Here is a 16,946-nt window from a genome sequence, read left to right as displayed (position 1 = left end):
GAGTCAAGGCAATCAAGCCAGGTCTGTGCCCACCTTATTCCCTTGTCTAGATTGCCATGGTACCGCCAATCAGAGCCCATCTGAGTACATTACAAACAGTAGGTGTACAACTAATGGCTGATGAACTCGGCGATGTGGAACCTTAATCAAGGACCATAAAATGCAGGTTTGTGTGTAGGGTTCTGCCGAATTGGACTTAAGGCTTTAGGAAAGAAGAACTCACTTTTGTGTTTGCACATGCGTGCATGTGTGTGTATGTGTGTGTATGTGCTTGTTCATATGTGTGTGTACAGAGGTCAGAGGACAACTTTGGTTATCAGTCCCTGCCCTCCATCTTATGTAAAATAAGATTTTGTACATTAATTTTGCTGGCTTACCAGCTTCTAGGCATGCCTCTCCTCTCAGTGTAAAAACACTGGGATTATGCCCCATGCCCAGCTTTATTTGGGTTTCAGGGATTTGAACTCAGGGATTCACTCTTGTGTGGCAAGTGCTTTTCTACATAACTGTACTCCAGTCCCAGGGCCCATTTTTTTGGTGAATAAGTGTATAAGAAAGACTCCACTGCTTTCTTGTCCAGAGCAAAAATCAGTACAATATTGTCTTTTATGTGCAAGCATTACCTATTGTATTTCCCTATATAAAATAAAATATCCTAGATTAAATTCTATGTGAATTTTTCAGTGACTAATGCCCTGAAGGCAATGTAATACAAGATAACTAGTTGCAGATGATAAATGAAAATCTGGTCTGAAGAATCTTGACAAGTGATCATTTAGTCCATGGAAGCTTTAACTATTATGCCCCTTCAAATTGTAGTGCCTCTAATGCCCTAGAAATGATTCAGTCAAAACAGTTATTTTTATATAATATTCTCAGAAGTCCATGCATTGGTCCCAAACAATAAGGTATACTTTTAATCTCTACAACATGTAGGTTTTATTCCTTTTAGTTATCACTGCCGGGTTGTGTGTCTCTTTGTTTGTTCTGACAGGTTCCACTTTGTAGACCAGGCCGGTCTAAAATTTCCTACATATCCCAGGCTACCCTTGAATTCACAGCAATCCTCCTGTCTCAACTTGTGGAGTGCTGCAATTACCAGCATGAGTGATCACAGCCAGCTAAGTTAGGCAGTCTTAAATGGAACAACAAGGAAAACCTAAAGGAACCCTAACATTTACCATTGCCTGTTTTCAAATATAGTTGGCTATGCTATTAATCAGTCACTATGCAAAAGCGAGAGGGAACTGAAGTTTGTTCTTAGCGAGGAGAAAGAAAACCTTTTGTCGTTTGATTACCCCTCATTGGGACGAAGGCAACACGCTGCTTCAGTAGCAACAGGTGCCACCCATGAAGGCAGCTGCCTGCTACAGATCCTTACTCTGAATAATTGATGAAATATTTATCATCACATTAGTTTTTCTCGTATTTTTGAGAAAGTTCATCCCCATCAAAATTGGTCATAGTGTAAAACCCGGCTACCAAGATTTAGTGAATGCAAGCTAGTGTACACAGCAAGAAAGCGAGAGTGGTGGACAACAACGAAATGTGGAGAGAAGCAGAGCAGGGAAGGCAAGCAACTGTGCAAAGAGCCCACACCAAAGCAGCAAGTCAGTCGGCCCCCTGTGGAAGGGAAAGGCGCTAGGGATATGAACGCTCAACAACCTGCAGTTTTTAACTCAGTCAGCTTTAGCTTTCGGGACGTGCTTCTTATTTGTAATCAAAAAGACCTCGTTCCTTTCTATGAGTAGTGTCAGTGTAGAAAGCAGACTGTGTTTTGGGGGAGTGTTATAGTGGCAATGTCATTTTGCCGAAGTAGGTTTTCACTGCAATTACCAAGAGCATTTCTCATAAGTATATATCGTCATTACAGAATGTTTCCCTTTCTGCCTATGGGATACCGCCATTCATTTCCAATGATCACAAGCATTGACTGGCTCCAAAGCTATGCTGATTGAAACACAGATGGCATAAAACAGCATACTATTGTGGCACTTAACAAATTAAGCCTTGAATGCCACACAGGTTTACCACTCATCTATTCTTAGTTCTGAAATTTAGAGAGATTAACATTTGGAGGGTCAGCCAGATCTTCCCTCTTTCTAGCCCTTCACCTTGTCTCACAGAGTGACTTAAACCCAAGCCATGCAAAAGGGAACCAGAGTCCCTTCTCAATAGCTGGAGAATGGATATTCTCAAGTAGCATCCTTCAGCATGCACACAGTTAAACACTTTACCTTGTGAGTTCTTCCCGAAGGTGTCCAGGGTCCACTGGGAAAAATTTCACCATAAATTTGAAAACAACCTCCTTAGGATCTTAAAACACAATATCTCCATAAGTTTTCTTAAATGTTCATTACAACAGTTAAGATTCTCTCTCTCTCTCTCTCTCTCTCTCTCTCTCTCTCTCTCTCACACACACACACACACACACACACACACACTCATGCATACACACACACACACACACACACACACACACACACAGAGTGTTCTATTTCCCTCCCCTCTCCATTACCCCTTCCCATAGACTTAGTTTATATTTCGGGTTTTCACATGTATCTTGTTATCATTTCTGGATTGTCTGGATTGTGACCCCCATGTGTACAGCAGTTGAGAAAGTCCTCCAAATCAGCCCCCCTTCACACCCTTTCTCCCTTTGGGTTTCTTTTATAAAGATATGTCCACTGGGGGCCTACTTTGTCTTTTCTTAAGAAGTGAGTTATTCAGAAGACTATTTACAGCTCACTGTCTGTGACTGTCCAGCCACGCATGAGAAAAGGGCCCAGGTTCAGCTCAAGCACATGAATGGATGTCCTAAGGGTTTTGTAAAAGGAATGAGAAACAATGCGGGCCAGTGTCTCTATCTATCTTAAAATATACCCCTGAGAAACCTCATTTGCATATTTTCACACCTACTTGCATTTGAAAATGAGAAACTTGAGGCTGGGGTGAGCTCACTGGTAGGATACTTTGCTAGCATATACAAGGTCCAGGGTTCCATCCCCAGTACCAGAAGAAAAAGAATAAAGTTTGTTAGATCAAAAGTAACCCCACACAAGTAGGAACAGTGCCATCCATTCAATACATCACTTCTGGGTGCTCTTCACTGAGGGATACTATTCTAAGCAGATACTGTGGGTATTAAAAGATACTCAAGTTCTCCCAGTCTTGATGGAGAGACAAATAATTAAACAGACCAATTTGAGTACCACACAGCCTCGGATGAGGAAGCCTTCCTGGAGGAACTGACAACTAAGAGAAACGCTAAGTGGAAGGGACAAAGCGCTTACTATAGAGTCTAGAACTTTGTGTACCATGTTAAAAAGGTTGGACTTCAGAGGTAATTAGGGAGCCATGAAAGCATTTTAAGTAGAAGGGAGATGTGGTCAGGGTTCTATATTTCAGTTGATCCCTTGAAGAGTGATATAGATGATTTAATTGGAGAAAATCAGCTCAGAAGCTACTGGAACTGGGTGACATAAATCACAGAATTGGGGGAAGCAGAGTCACAGGAGGCATCAATGTGTGAAGAGCGGAGTGGACCAAGGAACCAGGAAGAGACTGAAGCAAGGTTTCCCAAAGTGCTAAGATCCACTTGCAAAAAGAAAAATGCTTGTGCAATTAGTTAACCGGCCATGCCCCTGAACCCTTGTCCCACGAATGAGGTTCAGTGTGAGATACAGGAATCATCTGAACATAACGTGAAGCGAATGGCAAGGCTGGCAATGGCGGGAAAGGAAAGACTCTTCAGGCAGAAGATGAACATTCTCACAGATTGACACTAAGGGTGCTTGAGGCTCCACAGCGTGCTGGGTGAGATACGCTTCCCACGCGCCATCCACAGGTGGCATAATTACCAGAACCCTTCAGATGTACTCTAAGACCAACCGCATGAGCTTCTTCAGCTCAGACTAAATTAAGGCAATTTTCTCTATTGCTAAACTTACTGGACAGGTGAGGGGGCTGATGCAACCCATCTAAAGCCCTCTTCCCCATTTCAGTAGGGTGAGGAATTGTGTGGGGCTATAGGATCAGTTTCCCAGTGTGAGCTGAGGACTGCATTCCTTGAGTGATCTTCCATACTTACTTTTTACTTGCTTTGTTATGGGCTTCAGCAGTTCCAACCAAACCTGCAATAGCATCAGTGAGACAATTGGTAGAACACAGCAGCAGTGAGCAGAGGTTTTTTGTTTTTTTTGTTTGTTTGTTTGTTTTTTTTTTTTTTTTTGGTACCAGATAAAGGTCAACATCAAACTGGGAATCAACGATTTAGATTCCCAGAGATAGTTGGAAACAAACAGCCATGTCAATGAGATGATATACCTTCCCCATTCTCAGAAAGCCCCCTTGTAGTTCCCCAGTGACAGCGAACACTGTTAATCCATAAACTCTGCATTGTTGATGGTTCAATCACCGCTTCCCTGCTTGGGTAGGATGATAGAGGTAAGGCTCATCCCTGGCTACGAGGACTCATAAAAACATTCAGCTTCACATTTGAGTCCAGCCTTCCCCCTTGCCAATGCTCACTTAAGAATGAGCCTTTCTGGGAAGGCGCCAGTTACAGATATGCCAAGGTTAGATGCAGCAGAAGAACCTTCTGAAAGTTAAGGCCCCGGAAACTGGGAAGGAAATCTCCCTAAACAGTCCTGAGGTCAGGAGTCTTAATTCTGGAGACTAAGGTCCAACCATTCAAAACAGATAAGACTCTGATAGATGGTCAAAGAGTAACAGAAGAGGGTCATGAGACAGAAGAATTTGTTTGGCAAACCAAGATAGCTTAAAAAACAAAGCAGGGGTAGGGAAGACAGTTTTAAATACAGTGATTTTGTAAGGTATAAATAGGTTTGGCATTTTTAGTATGGGATTGAGCCTTGTATACCTAGGAGCAAACTGCATCCTGAAGCATTTCTAGACACACAGAATCCTGTAAAAAAAAAAAACAAAAAAAAAAAACAAAAAAAACTTACATTATTTCCAGAATGACTGCAGAATTCTAATCCAAAATACTCCTTTTCCGAAAGATTGAGGTGACTGCAACTCAGGTTAAACAGTGCCTTTCCGGATGATTTTTGCTAAACAAAACAGATTATAGCACAGTGTGAGTTCCTAGCATGGACTGCATGGTAAGGGGGAGAAGCAATGCCTTTCTTCAAGCCTCTCTGTTTAGAGGACCTGCGCACTGCATAAAGATGTTGGGAACTTTACAGATACAGGCAGGTCTCCCTACAGATACTCTAGCCACATCCCTGAGAACTCCTCAGACGAATGACAAGCCCTCTTGGAAGAGATAACCTTGCACTTAGCAGTCACTAGATCTGCACATTTATTCTTCACATTAAAAAAAAACACCTTAATTCATTTATTTCCCCCAAACCAACAGACGGTTTAATCAAGATGTAAATCTGACCCTACCATAGCCCTACTTCAAGTCCTCCTTTGGGAAGAGCTTGACTGCTCAGCCAGGGAGGATGCTGTCTCCCTTCTCTCACTCTGCTGTGTTTCTTGCCCCATCTCCCGGACGCATGGCTCTCTACTGATCTCAGCTTGCCTGCAGCTCTCCTGACATGTCAAGTCTTTTCATGCCTCCGTGCCTCGGCTCATGCCATTCCTTCTCCACAGCCTTCCTGCCCTTCCCACCTCTCTTTGGTTTGGCTTACTCCTATTTAGTTCAGCTAGCATTGCCCTAGGAAAGCTTTCCAGATGCTCCCTGAGTTCCCATTCACCCTGGCTTACCTCAGGAAGGACACATCTTACCCTGCTTGTCTGCCTTCCCCCTTATTTGAAAAAAAAATCCCTCCATAGCAAGGAACAGCCTTTGTTTTCGTTGTGACTCCCCAAGTCTAGCTCAGAGCTTGATGTACAGTAGAGGTTCTTAAGGGGTTGCTGTCCTAACAGGAAGTTGATCAAATTCATCAGATGTGTTTTCTTAGTAAATTTCATTTTGCAGCTTTGCCCACAAAAATCTCCATACAACATATTCCGTTCACTCAAGTCCCACATATTTCTTCCTAAAGCCCCCACACACTGTGAGCCCAAAGCGGTGCCACTTTCTTAGGCTTCCCTGGGAACCGGCACTCTGAAGAGGAATGGCTCCGTGCAAATCCCATCGAGCTCAGCGTGGCCTTAAGGGTCACCATCACCGAGCCCAAGTGTCATGCTGCTGCAGGAAAGATGGCGATGAGAAAATTGGACCCTGGCTGATCGTCACAAACACATGCCGCTGAAAACCCCTAGCTAAAGCTAAGTCAGAGGGCGCCCAGCATGCTGAGAAAGAAGCCAGGTGTGGGGGCATGGAAGTGGAGTTGCAAGTCGCTGAGCCATGGAATTAAGAGCAGCTATGAGAGAGCAGGGGTCACCCTAAGGCAGTGGCACACTGAACAGTCTACATCTGGGATTTAATAGCTTCCAGGAAGGTAGCCCACCTCCCCACCACTTCCCCCACTGACCAAAACTATGCTGTTCACCCCCTTCCCTTTCCTCCTTTGGTTACACTGCCCAGAGCTCCAATTTAAGATTCATTTAGGTTAACCAGGGCCCTATTTTTAAACTCAGATAGGCCACAAAGGGCAAAAGAGATTGCACCCCCCGCACCTGGCGAGAAGGCTGAGGAAAGCTGAGTGTGATTTGATGTGGGAGACCGGGTTGAAGTTACTGGCCAAGAAAAAGGAGTCAGGCCTGGAGCTGGAAGTGGGGGTGCAAAGGGCATGGGGGTGTCTAGTGGGAGAGGAAAGCGCTGGCTAGGGGGATGGGAGTGGGGGTGTTTCAGGCCTATGTGGCAACCTTGCCTAGGGCAAGTGCTGACACAGACCATTCCAGACAGATGAAATCGCTCCTATTTTTAAAGTCCTCCAGACAAGGAGCTGCCACGGGATTTTTATTATGAAGGGGAAAAAAAGAATTTCTAAAGGGAGAAGGATGGCAGCAATACTTTTTCCAACACCATTTCTGTCATGAGGACTAAATCCCAGCATAGACTCCAGTTTCTTCTCTCTCTCTCTCTCCCTTCTTCCCTCCCTCCCTCTTCCCTCCCTCCCTCTCTCACTCTTCCCTTTCTCCCTCTCTCCTCCCCCCTTCTTCCTACCTCTCTCCATTTTTTTGTCTGATTTTTCCATCATGGTACTTATACCCTGCCAACATTGCCATACTCTGTATGTTTGTATCCATGTATTTACTTAAAAGCTTCTGCAGTCACTGAAATACAAAGACAGTCACAGAAAGGTATTAAGTAAGCTTTCTTTTGGCCCCTTTCCTTCAGACCCCACCATGTTTATGACTATAATCCACCAATTCTTCCATCCCTGCAAATGTTGCCAAGTGGTTCTTGAAGCCTTTAGCATTTTTGCAGTTGGAGTCTGGGCACTGCTGTGGCTCAAGTACTCCACCCCCATCTCGGGACAGGCATTTCCCTTCCTAGTGTACGTTGAAATTGGCCAGCCTTGTGGAATGTGTTACATAATAGGTACGATTTTGGTTCCGTCTCAACATGCAACCTTTAATTTTTTTTCTACCATTTATGATCCAATTCTTCAACGTTTGTATTTCCTTCACAGAATATCTGTTAATATACAGCTTTTTGGTTTTCTCCTTCGGGACTTCTGATTTTCTGTATAATTGTCTGCTCTTGTTTAAGACGGTACATTATGACATTCGAATCAAGCTCCTTTGTAGGTCTAAAGTCTCTGCCATCAGTCAGCCTTCTTACACAAGAAACGGAGACTCCAATCCTGATTCTTGTCCTGGCTTCATCTCCCTTGGATAGCTGTAGAGCACTGCCTGCCTTCTAAACAGAACTTCTAATTGTGATGTATCAGCGGTCAAACTTAGAGTTTCACACATGTTAGACAAGTGCTCTACCACTGGCTACGTCCCTAGTCCTTGTGTTGTTTCAAGCAAATGTTTCAGAACTTAGTTATATAATGTCCAATTTATTGGATCGTAACCACTAGAGCTGATTTCTGGAGCTCCAAACGCATCATCTCACGGAGGTAATATTATTCCAAATGCTAAGTTTTAAAATTCAGGTTACCGAACTTTCTTTGTAACTAGAGTTGTCAGAATCTGTTTGTTAAAATACATCTGGATTATAATCTTTACTCACTTTCTGACTAAATGAATGGGGACAAATGATGTCGCTCACAGATTTATCTACTCATTCCAGGTACCTAAGGGTTTGAATATCTACATGGGCATTCGATAAGCGTTTACTGAGTAAATAGATTACTTGACCCAAACATCAAACTGGACTGGTGTATGTTACTATGACAACCCTCTCATGAGGAAACAAACACTGTATGATCTTGGGGAAATGAATGAACCTACCTGTCTGAGCCTCACTTTATCAGTCTATGAAATGGAGATGGCAACAATTAAATTATATCAGAGTATTATTATCAGGACTAAGCAAGATAATTCACAATGAGATCTTAGTCTGATGCCTGGCACAACATAACATACAAACATATGTAAAGTATGTATAGAAGGTGTGAATAACCTAGAGATAAATACAATGGCATAAGTATGGAATGATACACAGGAAACTTTAACAGATTTATTATACTTTCATACGAAATAGGATTGAGAGCAGTCTTCACGTATTTTTACTGTGTACATGGCTGAGTATTTTTAAATAGGAAAGGCCAGTAGAAATTCTCTTGACCAAATTCCACTATGCAGACCAAGTTTTCCTTTCCCTCTTTAAAACAACTGATAGAATGCTGTGAAAAAGCCCACAGCTAGTATGAGTGTGGGTGCTGCTGTACAACCACGAGCCCCATGCTTATCAATAACTATTCTCTTCACTGTATTTTGGATAGTATGACTGGTTACTCTGCTTGGACAGCTTGACTAGATCATACACACATAGTCATTATTATGAACGGTTAACAGCCATTTCGATGAAGGTTAGAGCAACCCTTATACGGACTACAGAAGGGGCAATTCCATGTGCTGTCAAATTTGTTTTGTCCATGAAAAATGTAAAATATTAGAGAAGAAAATACATTAAAATTCGATAGAATTTTGTCCTCAGCATTGTTTCCCAATCATCTACATTCTCTTGCCATACTTAAATAAAACAATATTGGAAATGATAGATGTATGTGATTTATGGGAAAGGGACAAAGGAGAGCATAGTCCATACCTAACAGGAAGGCTTTGGTCCCACGAGGAATTATTGGGATATGTACATAAATGTGAATTATATTCTTTATTGGCATGTATACATATATAGTTTATTACTGATCTCTGCTTCAGCAAAGTATTATCAGTTAACAGGCTAACAAGTACTTTAGAAAAGATTGAGAAAGGGATTCTCACCTATCACCACTGAGTGCATACTTTGATAATTCAATCACATACAGACTATATAATTAAACTTTCAGAAAGATTGGATTAAAATATAGCATATTAACAGAGTATAATAGGTATTTTTTCTTTTGTGTTTTACTTGTTATATTTTCTAAAGAATTCCAACGGATGTAATAAAAATTAGAAAACCTAATATCAAATGAAGTATCTTGCAGAGATGTGTTCATTTCTACTGCTGACTCTAGCATTCAAACTATTTCTTTTACTCTCCTTTGGAAACTGTTCTTGAAGTCACGAATGAGAATTAATTTGTCCTACTTTATGATCACGGTCATTTTTATCCCCTAATATGACTGTCTTTTGTGTGTTGTGTTGGGCATAACAAAATATCACTCAAACAGAAGAGATTAACTTTCTCACAGTTCTAGAAGCTGACACTCACACAAGGGTACTGGCACAGTGACATGCTGGTAAGATTACCTTTCCATTGTCTCTACACGTGAGAAGAGAGGGAGAAGGCAAGAGGGAAGAAGGGGTGGAGATTTCTCGCCTACTACTCATAAAGGCCAGCAACCATATGGATAATTGCTTCACCCTTATGATTTCAACTTTATCTTTTAAAAGCTATATCATCTAATATAGTCCCATCATGGATGAAAGTTTCAACGTAGGAATTTTGCAAGGATACAAGCCAGCTATGACCACTTTAGCTATTTATTTTTTTATTGAGTATGTGTGTGCCCAAGTGCATGCACATGATGTTTGCACGTGTGAATACATATGCCACAGCGTAGGTATGGAGATGAGAAAACAATTTTGTAGATTTGGGTCTCTCTGTCAAAATTTACATAGTTTCTGGGACTGGAACTCAGGTTGCCCGGCTTGCATGGAGAGCACCTTCACCCACTGAGCCATCTCACTGCCCCACTAAGTCGCCATATTTGGTTTTTATAATTTTTGACTTTGTATTTGTTTGCTGGTTTGATGACATTGTCTACTTATGTGGCCCAGGCGGGTCTTGAACTCACAATCTTCCTGTCTCACTCTCCAGAGGGCTGACTGGGATTAAAGATGTGAGCCACTGTAGCACGCCTCATTCTTTATTTTTTCCAAATGTTAAATGAATTTTCCAACAAGGAAAACTTGCAAGCATTTTGAAAAGAATGCATCGGCAGAGGGCTCAGAAAAGCCTGTGATGAGCGCCCACCTTGCATAGGGGAAGTCAGCACATTGTGGTGACTAAGCATTCAGGTTTGCAGTCCAGACACACCTAAATCTAGCTCTGACTTTCCTCCCAGGAAATGGGGTGTCTTAGGCAGGCTGCTTTATCTATCCTGAACTTCAGTTTCCTTCACTGGAAAAATTAGATGATCAAAAGCCAGACCCCAGGACCAGTTATTATATGTCAATTTAATGCAAAATGTCTAGACTCCGCAAATCTATAGAGATAGAAAACAAATCCAGGGTTTCCAGGGGCTAGGGCCTGGGAGGAATGAAGAAGCAATGACTCTTAATTTGTACCAAATTTCCTTTTGGAGTGGCTAAAATATCCTAGAGTTAGATAGGGTTTGAAGGTTGTGCAACACAGTGAACTGTTACAGACCATTTATCTGTATACGTTCAAATTAGGAATTTGCTAACATTCGAATTATAATCTTAACTTCAAGAAGAATGTTTGTGAGTAGCTCATGAAAATATTCTCCTGAAGTACTTTATGTGGTACCTGGCTCAGAGAAGGCTGCAATAAGTGCTGAGTATTTGTACAGTGACCACATAATTTATCAACCATACTTGGATACTTTTAAGGTTGCCAGGGGCCACTAATAATAACTACAGCTTCACAATAGGTGTAACCCAGGACTGTCTTGAACAAACCCTGGTGTGTGGTCTCAGCATTTGGACTGCTTACAAGGTTTGTTTTCATAGAAGTGGTGTTGCTTTGTATTATCAGAATCGGGAACGTTAGGGCCCACACACATTACTATTATTAGGTTTCTCCTAATAGTGATGAATACCGGTTGATGTTTTGGTCATCATTGCCCTGGGTTTCTATTTCCATGATAATGAGAGGAGAAGTGTTTCACTAGTCTTTCCGGTGTCCTCAACACTTTAACACTTCAAAGGTCCATCTCACCCCGCCTTTAGCACACTCCTCTGCTATTTTTTTTCTCTTCTCCGGGTCCTTTTGATTTGCTTGATCTTCACTCTGCCCATACTCCAAGCTTATTTTTGGCCCCCTTGCTTCTGTCATTCTGTATATACCATTACCCACTATGACCCTTTCCACCTTCTCTTCAATTTGGTACACATCGTTGAGATCCCCACCCTGTGCAAGGTGCGTTCCTACTGTCCAGTGAGGATGGTGTGAGCAGCAGAGAGAGGCACTATTATGATGGAACACAGACTGACGGGCAATGTAGGCACACAGAAAATCACAGCACTGTAAAGGGCCAAGTGCCTTTGTGTAGGAATGTATGCATGGTCGATCTGAGATCCCATCCAAAGTGCGCCTAGCTACCCTCAAATGGGATAGTACAGAGCACAAGGGACTTCTGGCAGAGGGGATGCCCAACCGGACACAGAGCAAGAACTGACAAAAAGGAAAGAAATGAGGGTCTCAGAAGCAAAAAGGATGAGAAAACCTTGTCTAGACAGTGACAAACTGAACAGTTTGCTATTGTTAGGAAAGAAAGTGAAACTCGGTAGCTGCAAAAGTGGGCAGTAGCCATACGGACCAGAGTGTGTGTTTTCTGGCATATGAAGCCAAGCCCCCAGATGTGGGCCTCAAGGAGGGAGCAAAAGACATGAATGATTTTTAAAAAGATATAGACATGGTCAGAATCTTGTTTTAGAAACATAGGGCAGGAAGTAGAGCACAGCTCCCCAAACTATAAATTCCAAGTGAATCCCTTGGGGGGGGGGGGGTCTTGTTCAAAAGTATGCTGATTCAGTACATGTGGCCGAACTCTGAGCATTTGTGTTTCTTGCTGCTCATGAGGCCCTAGGTAGGAGAAATGCTGGCTGGGACTACTTTGAGAAACAAAGGAGGTGAGAATGAACAGAAGATGGGGCAAATGGGGGTCAAGAAGATTCTTTAGGGTACCGTCACGTGTTAAGTGAAGATAATAGATGTGAAGAAAGGCCATAGGCATGACAACAGAGAAAAGCCAGATGTGAGACAGCTCCATAGTGGGCACAAGAGATCAGAGGCAGGGAAGGGGCGAAGCGACTATTACTGCTGGCATTCTATCTGCAGACTATAATCTTACCCCTTCCCAGGGTAAGGGTGTGCAGGCACCACCACTGAACTTGGTCGCACTTTGAAGTCTGTTGGGTCTTTCATTTCGTTCTCTAAACTGGTCTCTAAAAATGTTTATGTGTGTGTTCATGCATGCGTGCGTGTGTGTGTGTGTAATGTATAAATACGTGTATCCATGCCCCTCCTTTGACACTCTATCCTTTGCCCAAGTCTGAAAAGCAAAACAACCTTTGTCGTATCTTACGCCCTCTGCTGGCATAGTGACAAAATAGCCAAACCTCCCATTTATTCCTTCTGCTTTCAAAGTCACTACCTCCACCTGGTGTTTTCTTTCCTGTTTCCTGGGGTGAATTTCAGAGCTTCTTTGTTTCATATCTCTTTTTCAGCTGACCCCACCCACCCCTCTGGAGCTGCTCCAGATCAGCTGTCTCCATAGCAGTACAATCACATTGTATCCTCATGGAGTCTCTTGGGACACTGTTCCTTCTGGACACTCTGCTTGCTCCTCTCCTTTTCTCAAAACCCTTCATTCCTGAACTACAGCAGTGGATCTCAGCCTTCCCTATGCTATGACCCTTTAATACAGTTCTTCATACTGTGCTGACCCCCAGCCATAACATTATTTGGTTGCTACTTCGTAACTGCAATGTTGCTACTGTTAAGATCGTAATGTGTACTGATATGGAGGATATCTGATACGGGACCCACCCCAGAGGGGTCACAACCCACAGATTGAGAATCACTGCCAGAAAACGTTTTTGTGGAACCCAGAGCCAAGCAGAGAACTCTGGGTAAAGGATGGGACAGGTTGTAAGTCGAGCAAGAAGTTTTGGGGTATTTCTACATTTAGTCCTGTTTGCTGCATTTCCAAGTGAAACACTGTTGTCCATGGTGCGGATTTCATTCAGTCTTCTCCTGTATCTTTCGCTTCCATCCATGCCTGTGTTGGGAAACAACACCAGCAAGTACTTCATCCATACTGAGCCTGTCCCCCTGAAGAGAAATCTTTCTCATTTCTTAGCCTCTACTGACCCAGGAACCCAAGGACTCCTTGAGGATTACACTCTGGCACTGCTTCTCAAAACCTATTTTTACTTTTTCATCAAAAATACAAGTGCCCCAAAAGATGACTGAACTGACAACAGCACTTGTTACTAACCCTGGTGACCTGAGCTGGACCTCAGGGACCAACATGGTAGAAGAAGGAATGGATGCCCTAGAGTTGTTGTGCACCATGGCACGCTCTCACACATGCATGTGCACCCTTGTTCACTCTCTCTCTCTCTCTCTCTCTCTCTCTCTCTCTCTCTCTCTCTCTCTCTCTCTCTCATCTATCTATATATCTATCTACCTATCTATCCATCCATCTATCACTGTATGTATATATATATGTGTGTGTGTATATATACAACCAAATAAACCAATTAATTAGTTAATACGTTAATAAGTATTTTTAAAGATATAGAAAGGCTAGGTAGGCAGCCAGAGATAAAAATAATAATTCTGACACTGCAAAAATTGTGGCATGCATCTTACATATTACTATTATCGGATGTAACCTATTTTCTAAGAAGCAAATGGAAAGGGGAAGGGAAATTAGCACTGGGGAAGTTGCCTAGAGATGTAGGCAAGGTGGCTTCTTTAGGGCAGGGCTTCTTGGGGGATCGTTCCTGGTAAGAAGAGCCCGCCCAAAAAAGAGACTAATTAGCAGGCGGTGGCAGCTCTTTCTAAAACCGGCCGCTTCTTAGCAGGCAGGCAATCTTTTAGCTTTTGGTGGGGAGCAAGGTGCAGTTGCACATAAAACAACAAAGACAAAGTAGGAGGTCGACAGAGGCCCTTTCTCCCAGAACCCAACAGATTCAGCCATAAACCCCGGAGGGAAGCAGTTTAACTGGGTACTTAAGATTTCCTCACGGGGTTGCAAGCAGAGAGACCAAACCTTAGAGTTGCTGGTGCATGTGTGAAATTCACACCAAATTACAACCACTTTTCATTTGGTTTCTGAAAACCCAGAAGGGTTCAAAGCTGCATGCGGGTGCATGCGGGGAAAGATGGGAGGCTTCAAATTGCTCAGGATTAACTGCTCAGAGAGAGTTCCAGCCATGTGACTTTCACTGTCCTGGGGGGTCCTGCAGACTCAATTGAGCAGCTGCCTATCACCCCCTTTGCCCTTGGCCATATTGATGCCGAGGGAAAGCAAATTGCAAAGAGAACTCTGGAATTACATAGTGTAGCATCTGATAGGTGATACTTTCTGGCAGACACCCTTTGAAAGTTCCAAGGGAATGAGAATGCCTCGTTGCCTGGGGCTTTCCGGAGGCCTGGCAGTGACCTGGACAGGTTGCCTCGGATTCAAGTTGCTAGATTGGTTGCAAACTGACTCTCACCACTCAGTCACCCTTTATACAAAAAGGGGGGGAAAAAAAAACAACCCACAAGATTACCACCCTAATAGCAGCCATGCCCCCACTCCTGGGACATTGAAATTATCATGCTTGTACTGGAAGGGCTGCTGCAAAGTGACAGGGTAATAACAGCGTTCTCAAGACAGAGCTCCCAAGTCTTCTTGAAATTACTAGCTATTCTGGGTAATTAAAACAATTATAATTGTTTGTTTCCATGAAGTGCTTAGCACTAAATCCATGCAGTGTGCATGAGGCACAACCAGATTCCAAATGGTTGTTGGAGTTTCCTTCTAAACTTGAAATCAGTTCTCTATCGTAATGCGATACAACAGGACCCCCCACGGAAGCCGTTCCAAACTCCACACTCCAAAGCCTTGTTCTACAAAGTTGGAAGCTGACATCCAGCCCAAGTAAGACACTTGTCTGGGGCCTATCAGAAACTGTGTAGCCCACCTAGGAATGAAACCCAGGACTTCTGACCTCCATACTGTCCTAAAATATAAAGGGAAAACCAACAGTTAAGCATAGCTTAGCTCTTAGAAAGAGCAGAAAGAAACAAGCGGGGTCTCAGGAATATGCTTTTCTATTTAGCTGTCCCTACATCCCAACACCTGAATGTTCCTCTTTCGTATTCGGTCTGGCTTCCTCTCCCTGATGAAAAGCATCCTTCCTGATGAAAAGCATCCTTGCTCAGCACCCCACTGTACTCTTGGTTAGCCTTTCTTTTCTCCTGCTTATGACTCTGGGCCTCTTCTTTTCCGTGGCATCCTCCTCATTTGCCCTTCTGGAATCAGCTTTGCTCAGCTTGGCTGAATGGCCTAGCTGGACTGTGACCTGAGTAAAAGTTACTTTGTTCTGACAGGCTGTGAATTCCAACAGAGCCCCATCCCTAACGTATTAGGGGTGCTAGGGAAAATCACCTCCCTTCTTCTCTATCTCTGTCTCTCTGTCTCTCTCTGTCTCTCTCCGTCTCTCTCCGTCTCTCTCTGTCTCTGTCTCTCTGTCTCTGTCTCTGTCTCTCTCTCTCTCTCTCTCTCTCTCTCTCTGTGTGTGTGTGTGTGTGTGTGTGTGTGTAATGGTGAAGGGGGGGCAGAGAATTTGTGGTCTTTAGATAAAGAATGCAGGCTGGTCTTGAACCTTGAACTCACAATTCTCTGACTTCACTCTCCTCACCTGAGTAAAAGTAGTAAAATCTGGGGGAAGAAGTCATGGTTGAATTTTACCTTTTTCTTTTGGATTACTCAAAGTTTTTAAAGGTTTTTTTGGTAATTAGCTTATGTTCTATCATTTCTGGAAACTTAATATGAAATTCTTTTAATTAAGAAAATCCCCTTCAGGGGATTCTGAGTGGCGCAATGACAGATCAGACAAACTATTACTCTCTTTCTGGGACAAAGTGTCTCATTCCTTTATTCTTTCAACACCCTCTCATTAGCCAGGTGTGTTTGCTTGTTGACAACGGAGGACCAAAGGGAAGGGAGCAGTTCCACCCTGGAGCAGGAAGCCCCTGCCTCTGTCTCACTTGGACTCTTTCCAAGTACCCTACTCACAGGAGTCACTTAAGTCCTGCTGGGTCACTCCTTTGCCCTCTGACACATGCGCTTGAGTTCCTGAGCCCAGCACACATCTAGTCTCTTCCTATGGGGTGGGCTATTCGGCACTGACTTTGACCTAATATAGCAGCTACTTAGAATCCAGTTAGCTCTACTTTCCTCTTGACTGGCTGCTGTGTACACAATGCACACAGTAGGTGTTCTATAAAGATCTGCTAAACCTGCAGCACAATGGTATAATTTCACTCCAGGGCCTGCCTGCACTTCCTGCTCCTTTCCTTGTAACTGATACTGGCATGTAATCACCCACGTTCTGAGGACTGTCTCGTGTATTTGAGACTCTTGAAATAATCCAGACTCCAACCAATGCCTCGGGGTACCACATTCTTCTCAGTCTGGGTTTGGCTCCATTGTAGTTAC

General features: G+C 43.2%; 1 protein-coding gene across 1 annotated transcript in view; it reads right to left on the bottom strand.

Moving 5' to 3' along the window:
* Frmd7 (FERM domain containing 7) overlaps window positions 1–16,946 on the bottom strand; it is a 43,242-nt gene that overhangs the window by 13,917 nt on the left and 12,379 nt on the right. The window contains exons 2-4 of the mRNA XM_085684832.2: window positions 4,971–5,075; window positions 4,091–4,133; window positions 2,238–2,316 (exon numbers count right to left, since the gene is read on the bottom strand). Coding sequence (XP_085540958.2) covers window positions 2,238–2,316; window positions 4,091–4,133; window positions 4,971–5,075 — 227 coding nt within the window. The remainder of the gene's footprint in view (window positions 1–2,237; window positions 2,317–4,090; window positions 4,134–4,970; window positions 5,076–16,946) is intronic.

Source organism: Myodes glareolus, chromosome X (assembly GCF_982192425.1).
Source record: "Myodes glareolus chromosome X, mMyoGla1.1, whole genome shotgun sequence".
NCBI classification, from domain to species: Eukaryota; Metazoa; Chordata; class Mammalia; order Rodentia; family Cricetidae; genus Myodes; species Myodes glareolus.
Note: the sequence above shows the minus strand (reverse complement) of the source record. Positions and strands in the feature narration are given on the sequence as shown.